This window comes from Lepisosteus oculatus, chromosome 2 (genome assembly GCF_040954835.1).
Source record: "Lepisosteus oculatus isolate fLepOcu1 chromosome 2, fLepOcu1.hap2, whole genome shotgun sequence".
NCBI classification, from domain to species: domain Eukaryota; kingdom Metazoa; phylum Chordata; class Actinopteri; order Semionotiformes; family Lepisosteidae; genus Lepisosteus; species Lepisosteus oculatus.
The window spans coordinates 31,623,933-31,640,670 of NC_090697.1; the positions used below are offsets into that span (position 1 = coordinate 31,623,933).

Below are 16,738 nucleotides of genomic sequence, written 5' to 3' on the forward strand. Positions count from 1 at the left end.
AGGTTATTCTGTGCAGAACTCTATTCATTGAAATAATGTGACATTTTACTGTGTCATGATAAAAAGACAAGGATGGGAAACCATAATAAAAAACTTTTAGGTGAAGAAAAGATGTTTATAATGTGTGCTATTCAAAATATTTTTCAAAGTTCTAACTTCATAACAGAAGTGACACAAAAAAATATTAAATTAGAAAAAAAGTCAAAGCAAGGACAAATGAACCAAGGCAAGGACAGTAAATTAGATAAAAACCTAACAAGTCACCTTAAGCGAGGAACCTCACTGATCATTTTGTAAGTGGACATTTTTGTAACATTAATTGTAACACTTTAAGGATCATAGTATATTTGTTCTAACAGTCATCACCTGTTTGCATGCTTATATTTTGTGCAGCCTGGTGATGTTTAAAAGCAGGATAACTCTATAGGAAAATAAAATAAATCATGCTTTGTTTCAAAAGTCACATTCATTTAATCAGACATGGCAACCTGTACCCTGCTGAATATTTTCAGTTTCTCATTTGAATTGTAAATAGCTATTTATAGCAGAATTCTTAAAAATACTCTGAAGTTAAGACATTCTACAGCAATAAACTGCACACTACCATAGTGAACAGGAGAACAAGACTTTTAATTCTGTCACATTTTGGAATGGTATAAGTAAAAATAATCACAAGTCAGTTTTTCCATCAATCCCAAATAGTATCTGAAATATATGTTCGCTTTTATGTTCCTTAAGATACTCTAAGAACTGCCCTAAATCCATGTGGTAATCATTTCGCAATCCATAATCACCATGTGCTTCAAATGTCAGTTCTTCAAAAGCAGGGAACAAACGACATTCATCAATATTGTTTACTTCTGATATTGTTTCTGCATGTTTGCAGGAAATGTGCTTCCAATTGGGATATCTAATGTCATGCCAGAACTCTTCACAATCATCCTTTGCTCCTTCAACACAAATAACCCCAGGCTTTCCAGTTAAGCAAAATCCTGTCAGGTGCAGCTTTTTTGCACAGTTGAGAATTTTCTTTCTCAGTTCCTGACGATATATATGGTGACTGTAAATCCACATTCTATGAAATACAGAGTTGACTTCTTGGGTTCTCCCAGCAGGTTCTGGAGGTAATTTACAGTTCTTTAAGAAAAGCATGCTGTGGTCTTGTACCCACTGAACAGCCAGGGTAATGCAGAGCTCTTCTCGGTCTAAGGCACTGATGTACGAAGACAGATTGTCATTTAACAGCTTCTGCTGCTGTCTGTCCAGAGAAGAACATCTCGTAAATAGTACTGGTGCAACTTGGGGGTAGGAATGAGGCAAGGATGCATGTAGATCTACTGTAACCTAAAATATAAAGGAAGACAAAAAATATGCTTTTAATGACCACATCCTGTAATTTGAAAATATTAATCACTGGGTTCTTCTGAGTCTCATATTAGTTAAAATTTCCAATAAGATTTAGAAATCTATTCATTTATGCACTAAGGAAAGACTAAATTAAGAGTGAAATCATCCTAGAGAACACAAATGTAAAATAAACTTTGACATGCACAAATCTTTTTTAGCATATGAAAAATGTCATGTATTGTTTATAATGTGTGTATTATTTACACTGTATGTATATATACCGTATAGTGTAAGTACACAGAGTATGTAAGCAGTGAATTATAAATACAAGACGTATCCTGCCTATCCTGCCTTCAAAGATTAAAGTAGAATTAAAATCCCACATCTTACATTAAAGTAATCTTCAACAGTGCCTACAGAATTAACAGTTTCATCCATTAAATATGTTAACGGACATATACTCAAGTTAAAAGTTATCAAGCGTTACTCAGAGTTACTATGACTGAAAACCAGAAAATGTTTTTGTTTTTTGAGTACAAAAATTAAATGACCCTTTTACCGGGACCTTTTTCGTCTGTGTCAAAAGTATACAAGAGAAAGGGCGCTTGGAAACTCCAACTCATACCTGGGGGTTGTCAATTTTTACTTCGATACAAAATTCGATACGAGGTGGCAAAGACTCTCGTACACCCTCCAGGTATCTCATCACATGAAGCAAGGCACACGCGTCTTCGAGTCTGATGTCGCCTTCACCAGGAAACATAGAAAACAGCATTTCCATCTCAGAAACCTGCATCTCCAGATTTTCTTTCACTGAATCAGCCATGATATTCCAGCTAACGGGCCTGAAAGAGAGTTCATCCGATACAGTCCCATCACTTTCGGAGAATTTTCACGAAGAGAAAGATTGCAAGAGACACTCCGAAACAACAAATAATGCTCCTGCCACTCACAGTTTACAGATCCACGGCTAAAATCCAATTAACGTAAATTCCCGTTTCAATGCAACAAGAACATGAGACTTGTTTCCGAACTAAACTAAGCCAGTTATGTATAGAATACATATAACGAAAAATAAATCAAATAATAAAAATGTAGTATAAAAGTTATTCTATTTGATATTATTTGAATATAACTTATACAGCGGTATAAGAAAATTGTAATTTACAATGTTACTATGACGCTCTTTACGTTGCTAGCGTGGTACCATTATAAAATAAAAAACGTTGTAGTGCATTAAGTCTGTGTACAACAGCATATGAAAGGCATTTTTTTCCGTTTCAAATAACATAGAACGTGAGGTACTAACCTTTTAAAGATTAAGCAATACAGGTAAAACAAATAAGCAAACAGATGTACAACTAAATCTCATCTATAATCGAAAAAAACAATTCTCTACTCCTTTAATTTAGCATTTTGTTGGTGACGTTGACAATATTAAACTCGCCGTAATCCATTATAGCGACATCTGCTGTATAGGGGGAGAATATCACTTTAGTACCTTCATGTACAGTTGCTGCCTCAAGGGAAAATCTATTGAATAGCAAATTATTTTAACAGAGAACAGACGTAACTAAATAGATGCCCACCTTAATAAAACTTTCCTATTTTGCCATCATGCAGACCTACCAAAGGGGCTAATATTTTGTGGTGAAAGCTATTGGCTTAATCTTCACTAAACACCAAATCTTCATAGCTGTCTGTAAAAAGATGGATGTAATTCAACAACAACTAACCTAGCTCTGAATCGAGACAGAGGTAGCAGCGAATTGTCTGAGGTGATATTTCTGAATCTAAAGTGTATATTCCAACCAGTGCTTCAGCACTGAGCGCATTATCCAGGAAAGCAGTGGCCTTCAGCTATGCAACAGTGGTAGATGCAACAACAATAATACCTCTTGTGACCCCAATTACAGTGGTTTGCAAATGTATTAACCTCTTAACAATATTGTCAGATTTTGTTGAGTTGAAAATCCAAACACAGCACTGACCTACTTGTTGCTGATTAGGTGGTTAAATTATGTGATTTGATTCATTTATTAGCTTTGTATACTGAAGGCAGCTGTGTAATCCTGGATGATTCTAGTGTTTGAAGTGTACTGTATGTTCTTTGGTTTCTATAGAAAAAAAACACCTTAAAATCCTTCTTTATCACTTTTTTAGGACAGTATGTTCATATTACACTGTCTGAATTTAGTACTACAAGGAAGTGTCTGAGGAATGCATCTGTTAACGTTTGTATTTATTTTGATATGAAAATCAGCTTTATTTTCAACAGACACTTTAGTAACAGTCTCAGATTAATGCCATTATAGAAATCAATCAATCAAGTGTAATTATAGCATCTTGCATAATTATTTTCAATGGAAAATGTTTAATTGCTGTGGGCACTATTGTGGTGCAGAGGTTAGTACTGCTGCCTCGCAGTGCTTGGGCCCTGGATTCAATTCCTGGATTGCTATCTACAGTTTGTATCTACTGTTAGTTGTTATGTTCTCCCTAAATTCCTGTAGCTCCTCCACATTCCCATGTCTGTTCAAAGATATACTGTATGGTGTGTTGTTTTCGGTGAATCTTGATCCTGATGTGAGTGTGTACATATTTATGTCCATGTGTGCCCTATAATGGACTGGAGTTCCATTCAGGAGGTATCCTGCCTTGTGCCCACTGGTTGCTGAGATAGGCTTGGGCTCTCCCACTGTCTTGTATGGGATAAAACAGTTAGAAAATGGATGGTTTGATTTATTACATACTGTATGTGTAACTAATGGAGGTGAAGGTCTGAGTTGTATATGATGCCAAAGTGGCCTGTCTAAGACCAGTACAAGATTTGCACACTCTCAGGCAGGCTGAGTAGGAGTTGTCTCTGGAGATACCGGGTGTGCACCTGTCTCAGGAGCCAGTTTTGACTCCCGTGGAGTATGTTATTAAAGACCCTATATGGACGGGTCTATCCGTCTATCCGTAAAAGACGACGGAGGAAGGTAGAACAGGGTTAGGAGGGGGTGAATATAGTGAGCAGGTGCAAGGGGGAAATCAAAAAGGGAAGTCGGGGCGCAGTCCATAATCCAAGAGCCGGGAGATTGATCCAAGAAAAACGGTTAAAAACGGGAACCGGGTCAGAACTGGCAAAGGCACAGGAACTCAAAATATAATGGGACCAGGTACTCTGAATCCCGGACCCAGGCGGTCAGGACGCTGGGGAAAAGGCCTGCCTTCGGAGAACCCAGAAAATAGGCAAGCCTAAGTAAGCTAATTTGTAATTAGTAAGCTAATTTGTTACTGCAGCAGCCAGCCACACTCCTACTCACCTGTCAGTCAGTGTCAGTTGCCATGGCCACATAAGCAGACAGGAAGCCTATTTCACCTGTGCATAGTAAAAACCTCCCCCCTCTCAGGTGGAGCAGGCTACTTGAGGTCTGATCTGACAATGCACTGGGCTCTGTGATAGTGTTTGCTCAGAACCTCTCAAATTTTACAGTTCTCTAAATCTCTAGTTCCCTGTCTTGTGCTTCGCTTAGATTCTTGTCCCTGCTTTGTTTTGACCTTGGCTCCTGGACATTTCTTTTGTGCTTTTGAACTGTTATTTGTTTTGTAATGAACTTTGCTTGCTGGCTGCAACCCCTTTTGTCATGTTTCCTCATGTGCTCTTACCACGTATCAACTGGCTTTGAACCCTTTTTGCCACCACTAGGAATCTGGACAGTTTTTAGCCTGTTTCCCCCCGCCTGTCTAATACAGCATACTCACCTGTTGCTGGCCTGTTCGCCTGTGTTTCCCTTGCCTCCTATGGGGTTCAGCTCATGATCCTCAGACTGCTACTCCAGCATAAGCCACAGTCATTACAAGCAGAAGACAACTTTCTCTGTGACCCTGGAGTCTGGCGATTGGATGACATAAGCTAACCAACTGAGCAATAGCTACAATGCTTGTAGTGCATAATGCGAAAAGGAATCAATATTTGACCTCTCACATCACTACATTTTTGTAGTAGATTGAAAGGAGCTTTCATTTTCATTGATTTATTTTCTGAAATGCAGCTGTCTTTCATTATTTGTTTCTCCATATGGAATATAATGTACAGAAGCAATCCTGGAAAATGTGGTTTGTTTGAGGTAGCAATCATTGATAAAACTCCAGTTCTCAGTAATAATGTGTTACAGGAGTGACAATGTATAGATAATGGCAGAAGACTTCTTTTACATGACAAAAGAAGTCTGAACATTTTGTTTCAGTTATTCATGGGAGGCTTTCATACTCCATGAAGAATAACCACTTTCACAGACGTTTATTTATCCATTATCGTGGTTATTGCTTAATGTCACAGTGATCAAGGAACTCATTATCCACTTCCAGTTTTGTCCATCTAACTGTCACTTTCTAGGACAGCAGGCTTTATACTGCATGCCTATTGTTCTTCAACTAAAGCGAGACCACAGAAGCAATTTTATGTGCACTTCAGCCCTCCACGTTTCTTTGACGTAGCATGTTCCTCATTTATCAAGCTGAGGGAATGTCAGTTTCAGCAAATAACCTGAGGCTTCTTGTGTGTATTAACATATCTGTGGAGCTCACTGACTTTTCAAACACTCGTCCTGTGCTTTTGTCGTTGTGATTTAAGTGGAAACTTGATTCTAAGTTGCAATTTTTCTGATTACCACTGGTTACTTGAATTTAGAAACCTCTTAGAGGTAAAGATTGTTTTTTGTGAACTTTAAGTTGTTTTGTTAGGGGGAGCAGCATTTATTTGAATGAATCTAAGCCCCGTATATAACTGATTTCAGGCAAATCTCCACTTTTATGAGTAACTGTAGAGCAGTACTGTAGATCTTTAAATTTTCTTTTTCATTTTTTTAAAGAAAATGTAGCACTTTAGGATTTCTCCACTGATATGACAGTGAACTGACAATATGTTGTTTAATGTTTTTTTCTTTTTGGAAAGGTTATTGTGCAACTTGCTGTAATGATCTGTCCGTACTTTATCATTGTTTGGTATGACTTTTGAGTGTAGTGAGTCATTCTTTTCAAAATAGTTTTTGCCATTTGTGTTTCTTACACTCACCTCTCTGTTTGCGTTTCTTTGTATATATTTGATAATGGTCTTCAAAGCAAAGCTTTAGAAAGCCTTGTAATTTTCTCAGCCATATTTCTGGCTGTAAAAACAAATGTAGTGACAGTTGTAAAAGATGATAGAGTACCCAGAGATCATTTTGAAGAAATATGTCAACATTTTTGTAAGGAAAATAAAAAAAGAATAATAGCTCTCCTTCTCCATAACAAATAATACAAATATAAAGGTGATGGTGGGTCACTGTGGTAACCCACTGAAAGGAGAATGGGCCACCACCCTTGTTGGACATTTTGCAGTATTTGCTGCAATTGTAGCAGCACCTAACAAAAGAGTATTACCAAAGTATCACCAAACCTTTTAAAATAAGTCACTAAAGCAGAATATACAGAACAATGTTTCCCCATAGCCTAGCAAAACAATTGCTACTGCAATAGCAAGACACACCAGTTAAACAATATTTCCTAAAATTACAAACACCTAAAGCAAAATTGATGAGATGGGATTTCCCAATTTCTCAATGAAGAAGAGTACAAAGGTAAAAATGAACCAGCAATATTTATTCCATGCATTTTATCGTTTTCAATGAGAGATCTTAGAATGTATTAAAAAATACATTGTCATGCCAGCCAAGGTGTGGAATGCAGAGGGATGGAGCTTCTCCTTGAGAAGCATGTGTTTCAACATGACTGTAGCTGTAGGAAGTATGTGATTCAATGAGCTACAGCTGTGGGTGGTCTTTCAAGTACAGACTGTGTACTTCCCTGGCTGAGAGAGGAAGCCAGGGTGTCAACCTGAACTATTCTCAGTACTAAAGGGATTGTACTCCTAAGTAGTATGTACTGTAATTTGTAGGTAGAAAACCTGGCCGGGTCAGAGTGAGTGAAGTGATGGAGTGTATGTACTGTATTAATGTGTCTGCTTGTCTTATGCAGAGGCATGACAATCAGACTGGCTAGTGTAAGATGACCAGGGGAAGGGTCATTCATAGCCGCTATTTTCGGAATGACCTACTTAATATACTCGATATAGACCTAAGCAAAATGGCGGCCAATTAGAATCAGCTGTGTCTCGTTGTTTCTCAGGTTAGACCCTTTCCATATACGGGTCAGTTGATTCTTCTTGGCAGCCATTTTGCTTAGCTCTATATCAAGTATATTAAGAAGGTTATTCCAAAAATAGCGGTTATGAATGACCCTTCCCTGGTCATCTTACACTAGGCTGAAGCTGAGAGAGAGCAAGTCTGTGCTGGTCTGTGTGAGACCTTTCGAGTCGGGTCTGTTGTAAATGTACAGGTCACACGGTAGAGCAGCCACTTATTCAGCAGGAGGTTAGCCGTTACTGTAACTTTTTGTGTCTGAGTTGTGAGAAAACCATTCTGTAGAATGTAAGAGCAGACGGTTGTATGGTGTGAGTGTGCTGGTCGGCATTGTGAGAGTGGAAACCACTGTGTGTGTAACAGCCACATGCTCAACAGGAACTTGGCGGCTTTGTGAGTGTTGTTGTACAGTATGGGAAACCAGCAGGCAAAGCAGGCTGCAACTTTCCCTGGAAGAAGAATGAGTAAGAGCAAGGATCCTGGAGGGATTTCATCTGCGAACTCTGAGTAACAGCCTGTTCAGGAGGAGTGCTAAATGAACAGAGCTGGTGAAGCTTCAGGGCTGTATAGCCATACAGTATATCTGAGGTAATGTCCTTTTGTGAATGTGAGTTAAAGGTCTATGGGTTAGTTGGTGTAATGTAATATGTTTGAGTAAAGAATAAATAAGTTAGTGAGTGAAGTCCAGAGAGCAGGGGAGTGGCCTGACTCTTACTCTACAAGGTAAGTACAGAGTTTCGGAAGGACCTGACTAGCTGCTGACCTCTGGCAACCTCTGAGAACCAGAAAGTAAGGGTGTGGTAGAGGCCTTCACCCTGCCCATGAAATACAGGATGGCGAAAGGGTTCTGTCTAGCAACTGGCTTCTGATTTGACTCTTAAGGGTGAAGCGTCACTCTGCGAATAGTGTGAGAAGGGTGTTACTTATACTAGGGTTGAGAGTTAGGAGCACACACTGGCGTAATATAAGGTGAGCCAGTAACTCTGAGACATGTGTGAGGGTATGACAGAGAGGTTTGCCATCAGCTGTGAGTGGACAAGGCACCAGGCGCTGTGAGTTGTGTTGAGGCAAGGGTGCAAGGTTGAGGTGACCGTGACTGTGATTAGTTGTGCGTTATACTGTAAGTGTTATGTGTGTAACGCAGTCTGAATTGGAGGCTGCAGGTGGACATGAAGTCCAAGGGCTGTCTGACGGAATAGGGATACTCACAGTACCTCAGTAAGGCTACAGCTGACATGAAGCAAGAGGGAGAAAACGATCCTAAGATATTCTCACCTGAGCGTAATACAACTCGTGTCCTAGAGTTACCCTGATGAGGGGACAAGAGACATCACTTTTCTCGGAGGATGTGAAGTGAAAGCGCAAGAAATGCAAGAAGTTCCCCAAAAAGCTTTCACAAACCTGTCAGTCATCAAGGACACGCCCAGAGAATACCCCTAGTGTTGTTGCCCGGTGTGGCCTCACATCATGAACAACCTGATTTTACAGTATATTTGGGCAACGTGTTCATATAGTGAATTAAATACGGAGCACGCAGTTGACTGTAATCACTGTTAAACCAAAGGGAAAATAAATTGAAAATGAGTAATTTTCTTCTTTGGAAAAAAACATGGGTAAAACATTAAGCACAAAAGTTTGGGAGATTTTTCTAAAAAGGCAGCAATAATATCTGCAAATGTCTATATCATCCTTATTATATGTACATTAAAATGTTCCAAAAGTATGTTTCATATTTCCTGAATGTCTGCTTTTAATTATATTGTCCAATTCCTTACTGGAGTTTTTTTTTATTTCAGAATAAATTCCTAGCTGAACATCTTCAGTGCTGTTTTACCTCCCCCTGTTTTTCTGTTTAATAAATGATGAGAGTTGTGTACCTGCCATTTAGTGATTAATTTCAATAATTTCCCCAGGCTCCAAGATATACAGTAAGTTCAGTAGGGCTGCACATTTATTTATAGCATCTAGGACATTTATTAAGGGGACAAAATGGGAGACAAGATTCATCCAACCTTAATGAATTCCAAAATAAATTAAATCTAAGATCCTAAAATGAAATGGAAAAGAAAATTGCATATTCCTAGATTCATAATTATTAATTTTAAAAGGACTTCAAACTGGGTTGTGGAACCCAGGTTCCCATGGTTATAAAAATTGTGATGATTAGGATTTCTTAATGACCGTCGGAGAACAGGAAAAGGAATGGCTGGAAAAGTGTTTGATGCTAAAGATCGATTTTCATCAATGAACTGTGCGACAGACACTTCTTGTTCCTGTTCTGGATCCCGTTCCGGATTTTAACCCTGTCTTGTTTTGGATGGATCACACGGTTTTTGGACTTTGGACTGCACCCTGGATTTCCCGTTTTGGACTTCCCTGGACTAGTTGCCTTTGCCACGCCCCCCAAGCACTGGATCACCGCCGTCACCGCCCCCTGTCTGTCAACCTGTCCTAATCCTGCTGTTCCTTCCCCTGATGTCCTTCTCCACTTACATCCGGATTATACTGTCTGCATAGGGTCCTGAACTACGCTTCACTGGAGCCTGGACCAGCTCCCGTTATACATACAGTAAGGATAATTGGTAGGAGGAATAGGGCGGTACAAAAGGAATGATTGGGGTGTCTAATTTGAAGTACTGTAATAAATGAGTAGAGAGTTCAGGGTATTATGATATTCTGAAGATAAGTGTTTCACGAGAAGGTGATGCAGGGGAACAGAGAAAAGATACTGGAATTTAACTTCTGAATAGGGAGCAGACTCAATCAGTGCTGCATGTGCTTCCAGAGGTCTGAAATCAGAAATTATTGAACAAGTCCACAGTCTGGTTTGAGTTATTGGGAATATGTGCAGTTGCAAAATATGAATTAGTTACAGTTAAAATCACCTGAGGAGGTTCAGAATATGCTGAGATTTAGAGTGCCATTTATTTATAACATGCACTATAGATACAGTACACTGTCTGAGATTATAAAAATGGTGAAACCTCAAAGTTTCAAAGACCTCCAATTACAATAGCGTAGAGATCGCAATGAATTGCAATGAAATCCAAAACAGGAATTTGAGTTAATAAGGTCAGGGGGTCTGGAATCACAATCCTCCATAAATAAGCACCAAAGTCTATGGAGGGTGTGGTGTTTCTGAAAGGCTGGAAGCATTTGCTATATAAAAAAATTAAGGCATTCCATTATTCCGGGAGCAAGTGCTAACAATCTGTACTTTCCCTTACAGTTGGCATCCAACATATCATGGGACCAGAGATGCTCCAGAAGAAGCAAGGTGGAGAAGAGGCATGTCAGCAGCCGGGATGTTGTGGGGGACAAGCCAGCTGGCTGACTGGCAGGGTAGAAGCAGCTCTGAAAACCATATTAAATGAAGGAGCACATTTGAGGGACGATGTGTATTTTAGATGACCGAGGAGGGATTACAGCTTGGGTTTTGAACAAGAGCAAGAGAGAAGGAAAGTGGTGAAAAGTTGTTTGTGACAATGAGTCACATAAAGCATTAGAATCAAGGACTATTCACAGAAACTTGATGAAAATGGCAGGACCTAAAGATTTCTTTGCATTTAATGTAACTCCAAAGTTCGACAAAGCAGGGGGTGTGAAGAAAGTGTCGATGGGAAGAAAGGAGAAGAACACAGAGGGCCTCTGACATTGTAATCAGAGGTTGTGTGCTTCCATAACAGTCAAATGTAAGACAGATTTCGAAACAATATTTATTTCACCAGCACACCATGGTGAGGAAACAGAGGTTAGGTTTGATAGGCATAATATTGGTGATGCTGGCTTTTCATCATCTTGTGGCTTCGATCAGGCATTTATCGTGTTTAATGGTTGCATAGTATAAAGAATTGTTTAGACTCAAGGGGTGTAGATAAGAGCATTCTGTGTTTGGCACTGGCTCTTCCATGACTCTATATTGAATTAAGCAGTTCGAAAATAGATATACTGTATGGATGGATAAGGGTCTCTGAGGAGGTGTAAGAGGAACTGTCGAGTTCAGCATAAAGTATGAGGATGAGGAAGAAGGAATGGAAGTGGAGACACTTGGGTTATAAATAAGGTTCCTGGATACATTGTGGATTTATTCTGCTGACCCACTGTGTCCAAATAAATAGGGTGTAGGACAACAAGAGAAAATGAGAAGACAGAAGAAGAAAGAATTTAGCTGGTTAGGACAATGGAAAGGGGGAGGAAGGGTTAAAAGAATAATATTGAAGATGAGAACCTGAATGCAGTTGCTAGTCAATGCAGGCAGGCTGCACCCATATTGATACTTCGTAAGTTATTAAGGGACCAGAGTGCAGGAAATAGTACAGAATCCCAGACAAAGCACAAAAAAAAGAAAAAGCACTCAAGAGACTTAAGGAAACAATAAGAACATTTAAAAATAATTAAAATGAAGCAATTTCCTGCATCCACAAATCAAATCAGACCTCCAGAGATATCTGAATTTGCAAAGCTTGTGGAATTTGAGAGATAGCTTAGATGCTATCAAACAGAAGTAATAAACAGCTTAGCTTAGGACTCTCATTAAGTAAACAAAACTCATATGCTTGATGTGTGACAGAACTGATTACATTCTGTGTGAACAAGGCCTGACTGAGGACCAGAGGAAAGAGTATAACACAGTGTAGTGCAAATTCAATGGATACCTTGCAGGACCAAGAAATGGCATATACAAGAGAGCCAAATTAAACTGCAAAAAACAGGAACCAGAGAACCCAGTAAATTCATTGCTTCATTGTATTTTCTATCAGAGCATTGTGACAATGAAAATTTGAGAGATGACCTTATAAAAGAGAGAATTGTGGTGGGGCTTCAGGAGACTAAGCTGCCAGAGTGCCTTCAGCTGCTTGCCACTCTAAACCTGGAGAAAGCCATTGCTATGAGCAGACAGAGTGGGAGCACTTGCCAACAGCAGGGAGAGCTCTGGCAGCTGGAGGGGGGTGCTGAATTCAAGCTGAAAGCTGTACAGAGAGATAAGTACAGACAGGCCATGATTTGAAAAAAAATGCTGAAACAGATAATAGCAGAGCTCCCTTAAAACAAAGCAAGCAGGTCAAAAACCCTCGAAACCCATCCAGCTGCATGAGTCATGTAAAGTGGGCCACATGTTATCACTGAAAAAGAACTGGTCATTTCAAGTTTAAGATAAAAGATGACTGTGCTTTAGATGAGACGAAAACATTCCTTTATCCTCTGGGTTCCAAAATACAAAGACGATGTACACCTGTTCTGCTACACTGGACCAGATGGTACAGCCATTCCTGCGGCAGTGTAAGACAACTGGCAAAGAGGACAGGCATCAGTCTAACAACAACACCAAAAAAGTACTGATGGGCCACACAGAAACACACTAGATGTGAAAGGGAGATTTTCAGCTGAAATCACAAAGAATGGGAGAAAAATTATAGATAACATCTATGTGGTTCATAATCTATTCACACCTATGCTGGGAAGACATGCCATTGAATGGTTTGAGAGGTTGAATGGAAAGAGAAGTGTCCTGAACAGGCTAGGACATCTGAAGCCAGGAGCAACTTACAGCAAATACCAGTCCCACTGGTGACTGATGAGGAAGGTCAAACATGAAGTATCCAGGACAGAGAAGCTCAACATCATCACAGAGGTGGATGGACCAACAGACTGGTGTGGGGGAATTTTCACTGCTCCCAAACCCGAAGGCACAGTAAGAATTTGTGTGAATCTGACAAAACTGAAAAGGGCTATGAGACAAGAACAATTCCTCCCTCCATGTGTGGACCACACATTGGACATGATAGGAAGAGCTAAACTCTTCACCAAGCTCGTGGCAAATTCAGGTTTCTTGCAGGTCCACCTCACAGAGGAGTCTCCAAAGCTGACAACATTCATCACACTTTATGGGCACCAGACCTTCAAAAGACCTCCTGTAGGAATTTCATTTGCTCCTGACCTTTTCCAGGTGCAAATGAATCATTCAGCCAGACCCAGATAAATTGGCTGGAATCCAGAACATACAACAGCCTACCAATGCTTCTGAAGTGTGCAGCTTTCATGGCATTGGAAGCCACGGTAAGCTTGGAAAGTTAATTAGTGATATAGCAGAGAAAACTAAACCTTAGTATAACCTTCTTTCACAAAGAAACCTTTGGACTTGGGATATACTGTACCTCAGGAGCACTTATTATTATTAAAATTTAAACTAATCTCACCCCCAACATTAGAATTTTGTTCCCTTCCAAGGAGACTAAAGTTGCAGCAAATGCGTCATCCATTGGTTTAGGTGGTATCCTCATGCAAAACAACAATGGGACTTGGAAAACAGCAGCACACCTTGTACTGTATGTGTCAAGAACATTGACTCCAACACAGCAGTGATATGCTCTTTGAGAAATACAGAAAGAGACTTTACCACTTGTGGGGCCATGCAGAAGATTCAGTGTTACCTCGCCTGACTTCTTTTCTTTCTTCAGACAGTCCACAAGCCACCTGGGAACTAACTAAGCACTAAACATTCGATTGATCTACCACTACAACTACAAAGATTCAGAATGCGGCTCATGGTATTCTCATACACCATTGACCATTGACTGGGAAATCATTCACAGACAAATATGCTGTTAAGGATGCCATGTTCCAACAATTTCACTGATATAGACCCTGCTCCTGCAGAACACACCAACATCTATCTTGCCCAAATAGCTTAAAGCTTCCCTGCAGCGCAGAACACATTGGACGAAAACCGCAGTGAGCTTCTTAAAGACCCTACCTATGAGGAACTGTGAGTTAAGACGGCCAAATGCTACAAAAAACATGGGGTCCCTCTGCCATTAGCTAAAAAAGTACAATTTGAGACATGGTACAAGATCCCTGTCACAGCTGAAAGATAGAGATGATGTTAAGATTCTGACAAAGGCATCAGAGGAACAGTAATCTGACAGCATGCTCCAAATTTGATTGTGTTAAAGATATCACAAGGTCAACTGTGGCACCAGACCTACCCACAATGACAATTTATCTGAGACTGAAACACTGCTGACAGAAACAACAACAACACAGTTTCAGTCCATAATTCCAAGACCTCCAAAAACATATACAAGATCAGGATACCAATGTAGTGATCTAACTGGCAGAACAATCCACTCACTTTCCAGGAGTGCTCAGGTTTTCCCAGTCTATGTGAGGAAAACAAAACACTCCCATAATAACTTCTTCTTTTTTTACACGTTTCGGATCTCATTATTTAGTACATTACAATTGATATCTGCATTTGGCTGACAGTATTCCTAACACTGCACCTTTTGAATGGTATTTATAAAATATTTTTATTAAAAATAATCAGCCCCTTCCAATGATGTCATATACATTTTCTAATTAAAACATGCATGTTGAAACTGAATTTGTATAGGTGTAAATTAAATCTCAGCAAAATCTGCAATGAACAATGAAAAACGAAAATGTACTTGTCACAAATCGCACCACCACATACCCACACGCACTCTGCACTGCACATACTCATGTACTAATTGATACCACACTCCTTCCTATTTAAACCCTGTCTCCTAAATCCGTCCTCACTCACCACTGAGACTTTTCTCAGCTAGAGCTACTCTACCCTTCAATCCTGATTTCTAGTTCTCTCTCGACCTTAGCTTTGTGTCCTAGACATCGCTCTTGACAAACGATCTGGATACCTTTGCTTTGTTTCGGATTTTCATTCAACCGCCTCTCTGGCCACGCATAGGGTCCAACTAACTAACCTAAGTTTGGGCATTACTGACAGTACTGACTGTAAAGGTATTCACTTACTTTTCTGTGGCAAACTGAAATTAGGTTGGTGCACAATTACTTTGACAAGTCTTACAGTTAGTTAAATGGCCTCTGGCTGTGTGCAATTATAGAGGGTCAGATGATCTCAGAACAATACACCTGTCTAATGTTCCGTTGTTATTCTTAATTAATATTGATACAAAATGTAAGAATTTGATTATATGAAATGTTAATAAAGGTATTGCTTGCAGGATAAATATACATATAAAGTATTTCTGGAATCACAAGGTTACAAATCGTGCTAGACAATTAACTCATTAAGCATTCAAAAGCAGTACCTTAGCTTCAACACGCGATTTCATTCACTGATTTCAGAGGAATTCTCCTAGGACTACAAAGACAGCTAAAACGTTTGAAAATTATGAAGACAGAGAAAAAATAAGCATATTAAATTGCTTATTATCCATGGACATGCATGCAAACACTCAGATCACAGAGAGAGACTTGGGGGGAAATGGCACAGTATCCCTTTTTTGTCATCTTCCATTTGCAGAGTTCATAGATAGTCTTGCTTTACTATGTGTTATAGATAAGTGTAACGCAACGGGGGTTCAGGTGGGCGCCCTTACCGCAGTGGGTCGGTCCCGCACCGTCGTGGGCTCAAACCCGGGACTCCCGCGTCACTCAGCCCGGTGAGCCAAAGATCTCGCCACAGCGCAGGGGCCGTATGCGTTACATACTGTAAGGCTTGATTAAGTACTGTACACAGTTGCTACCTTACCTAGAATAAAATAATATAGAAGTAGTAGGGCAGTAGGTAACCACCTTCTTCTGATTTTAAACAGATCATAGACAAAACCAATACTGAACCCTGATCCATCTATCCATCCAAATTGACGTCTTTATTTAAAATTAATTTCGCTGAAAACAGTACTGAACTCCGAAGAAAACTGGAAATTGTAGAGTGGTACAGAAATTGTTTAGTAAAAAAGTAAGCAAACCAATGCACAATCTAGCGATTATAGAAAATGGGATTAAGTGCTGTATTACAATACATACTGTACTACTGAAAAAGACTACAAAAGTAAAAATATATAAATAAGAAGCGTCAGATATCCGTTTTTCCATAGCGTACTCCTGAAGCAGAACGAATGTAATTTATTCTTTGCATTTGGCCATTTTTGTATATACTGTATGTGTTGTCTACAAAATAAGGAAGAACATTTCCCATGCCATTACATTACACAAAAATATCATATATCTCTTAAGTGAAAAGATCCTCTGCTTTCTCCCGTTTTATTGTTAAAACAGGTTTTTCTCCAGAGGCTCTACGTGCTCTCCCTACAGTGTACAGCATAACTATCAGAGACCACACTGCAATTTAGACTATTAGTTTGCTGCAGATTGGGGAATTTTAACTACAAGACCTGTTTCTGCGCTATTAGTAAGAGAAAAATATTGAAAATATT

General features: G+C 39.5%; 1 protein-coding gene across 1 annotated transcript; it reads right to left on the bottom strand.

Annotated features, from left to right (window-relative positions):
* Nucleotides 1–609: 609 nt before the first annotated feature.
* Nucleotides 610–2,790, bottom strand: LOC102691258 (RWD domain-containing protein 2A). Its single transcript, XM_006626310.3, has 3 exons — nt 2,657–2,790; nt 1,973–2,192; nt 610–1,344 (listed from the first exon to the last, which is right to left on the bottom strand). The coding sequence occupies exons 2-3, from the start codon at nt 2,171–2,173 to the stop codon at nt 670–672; spliced, it is 876 nt and encodes a 291-aa protein (XP_006626373.2). The 5' UTR covers nt 2,174–2,192; nt 2,657–2,790; the 3' UTR covers nt 610–669.
* Nucleotides 2,791–16,738: the final 13,948 nt, after the last annotated feature.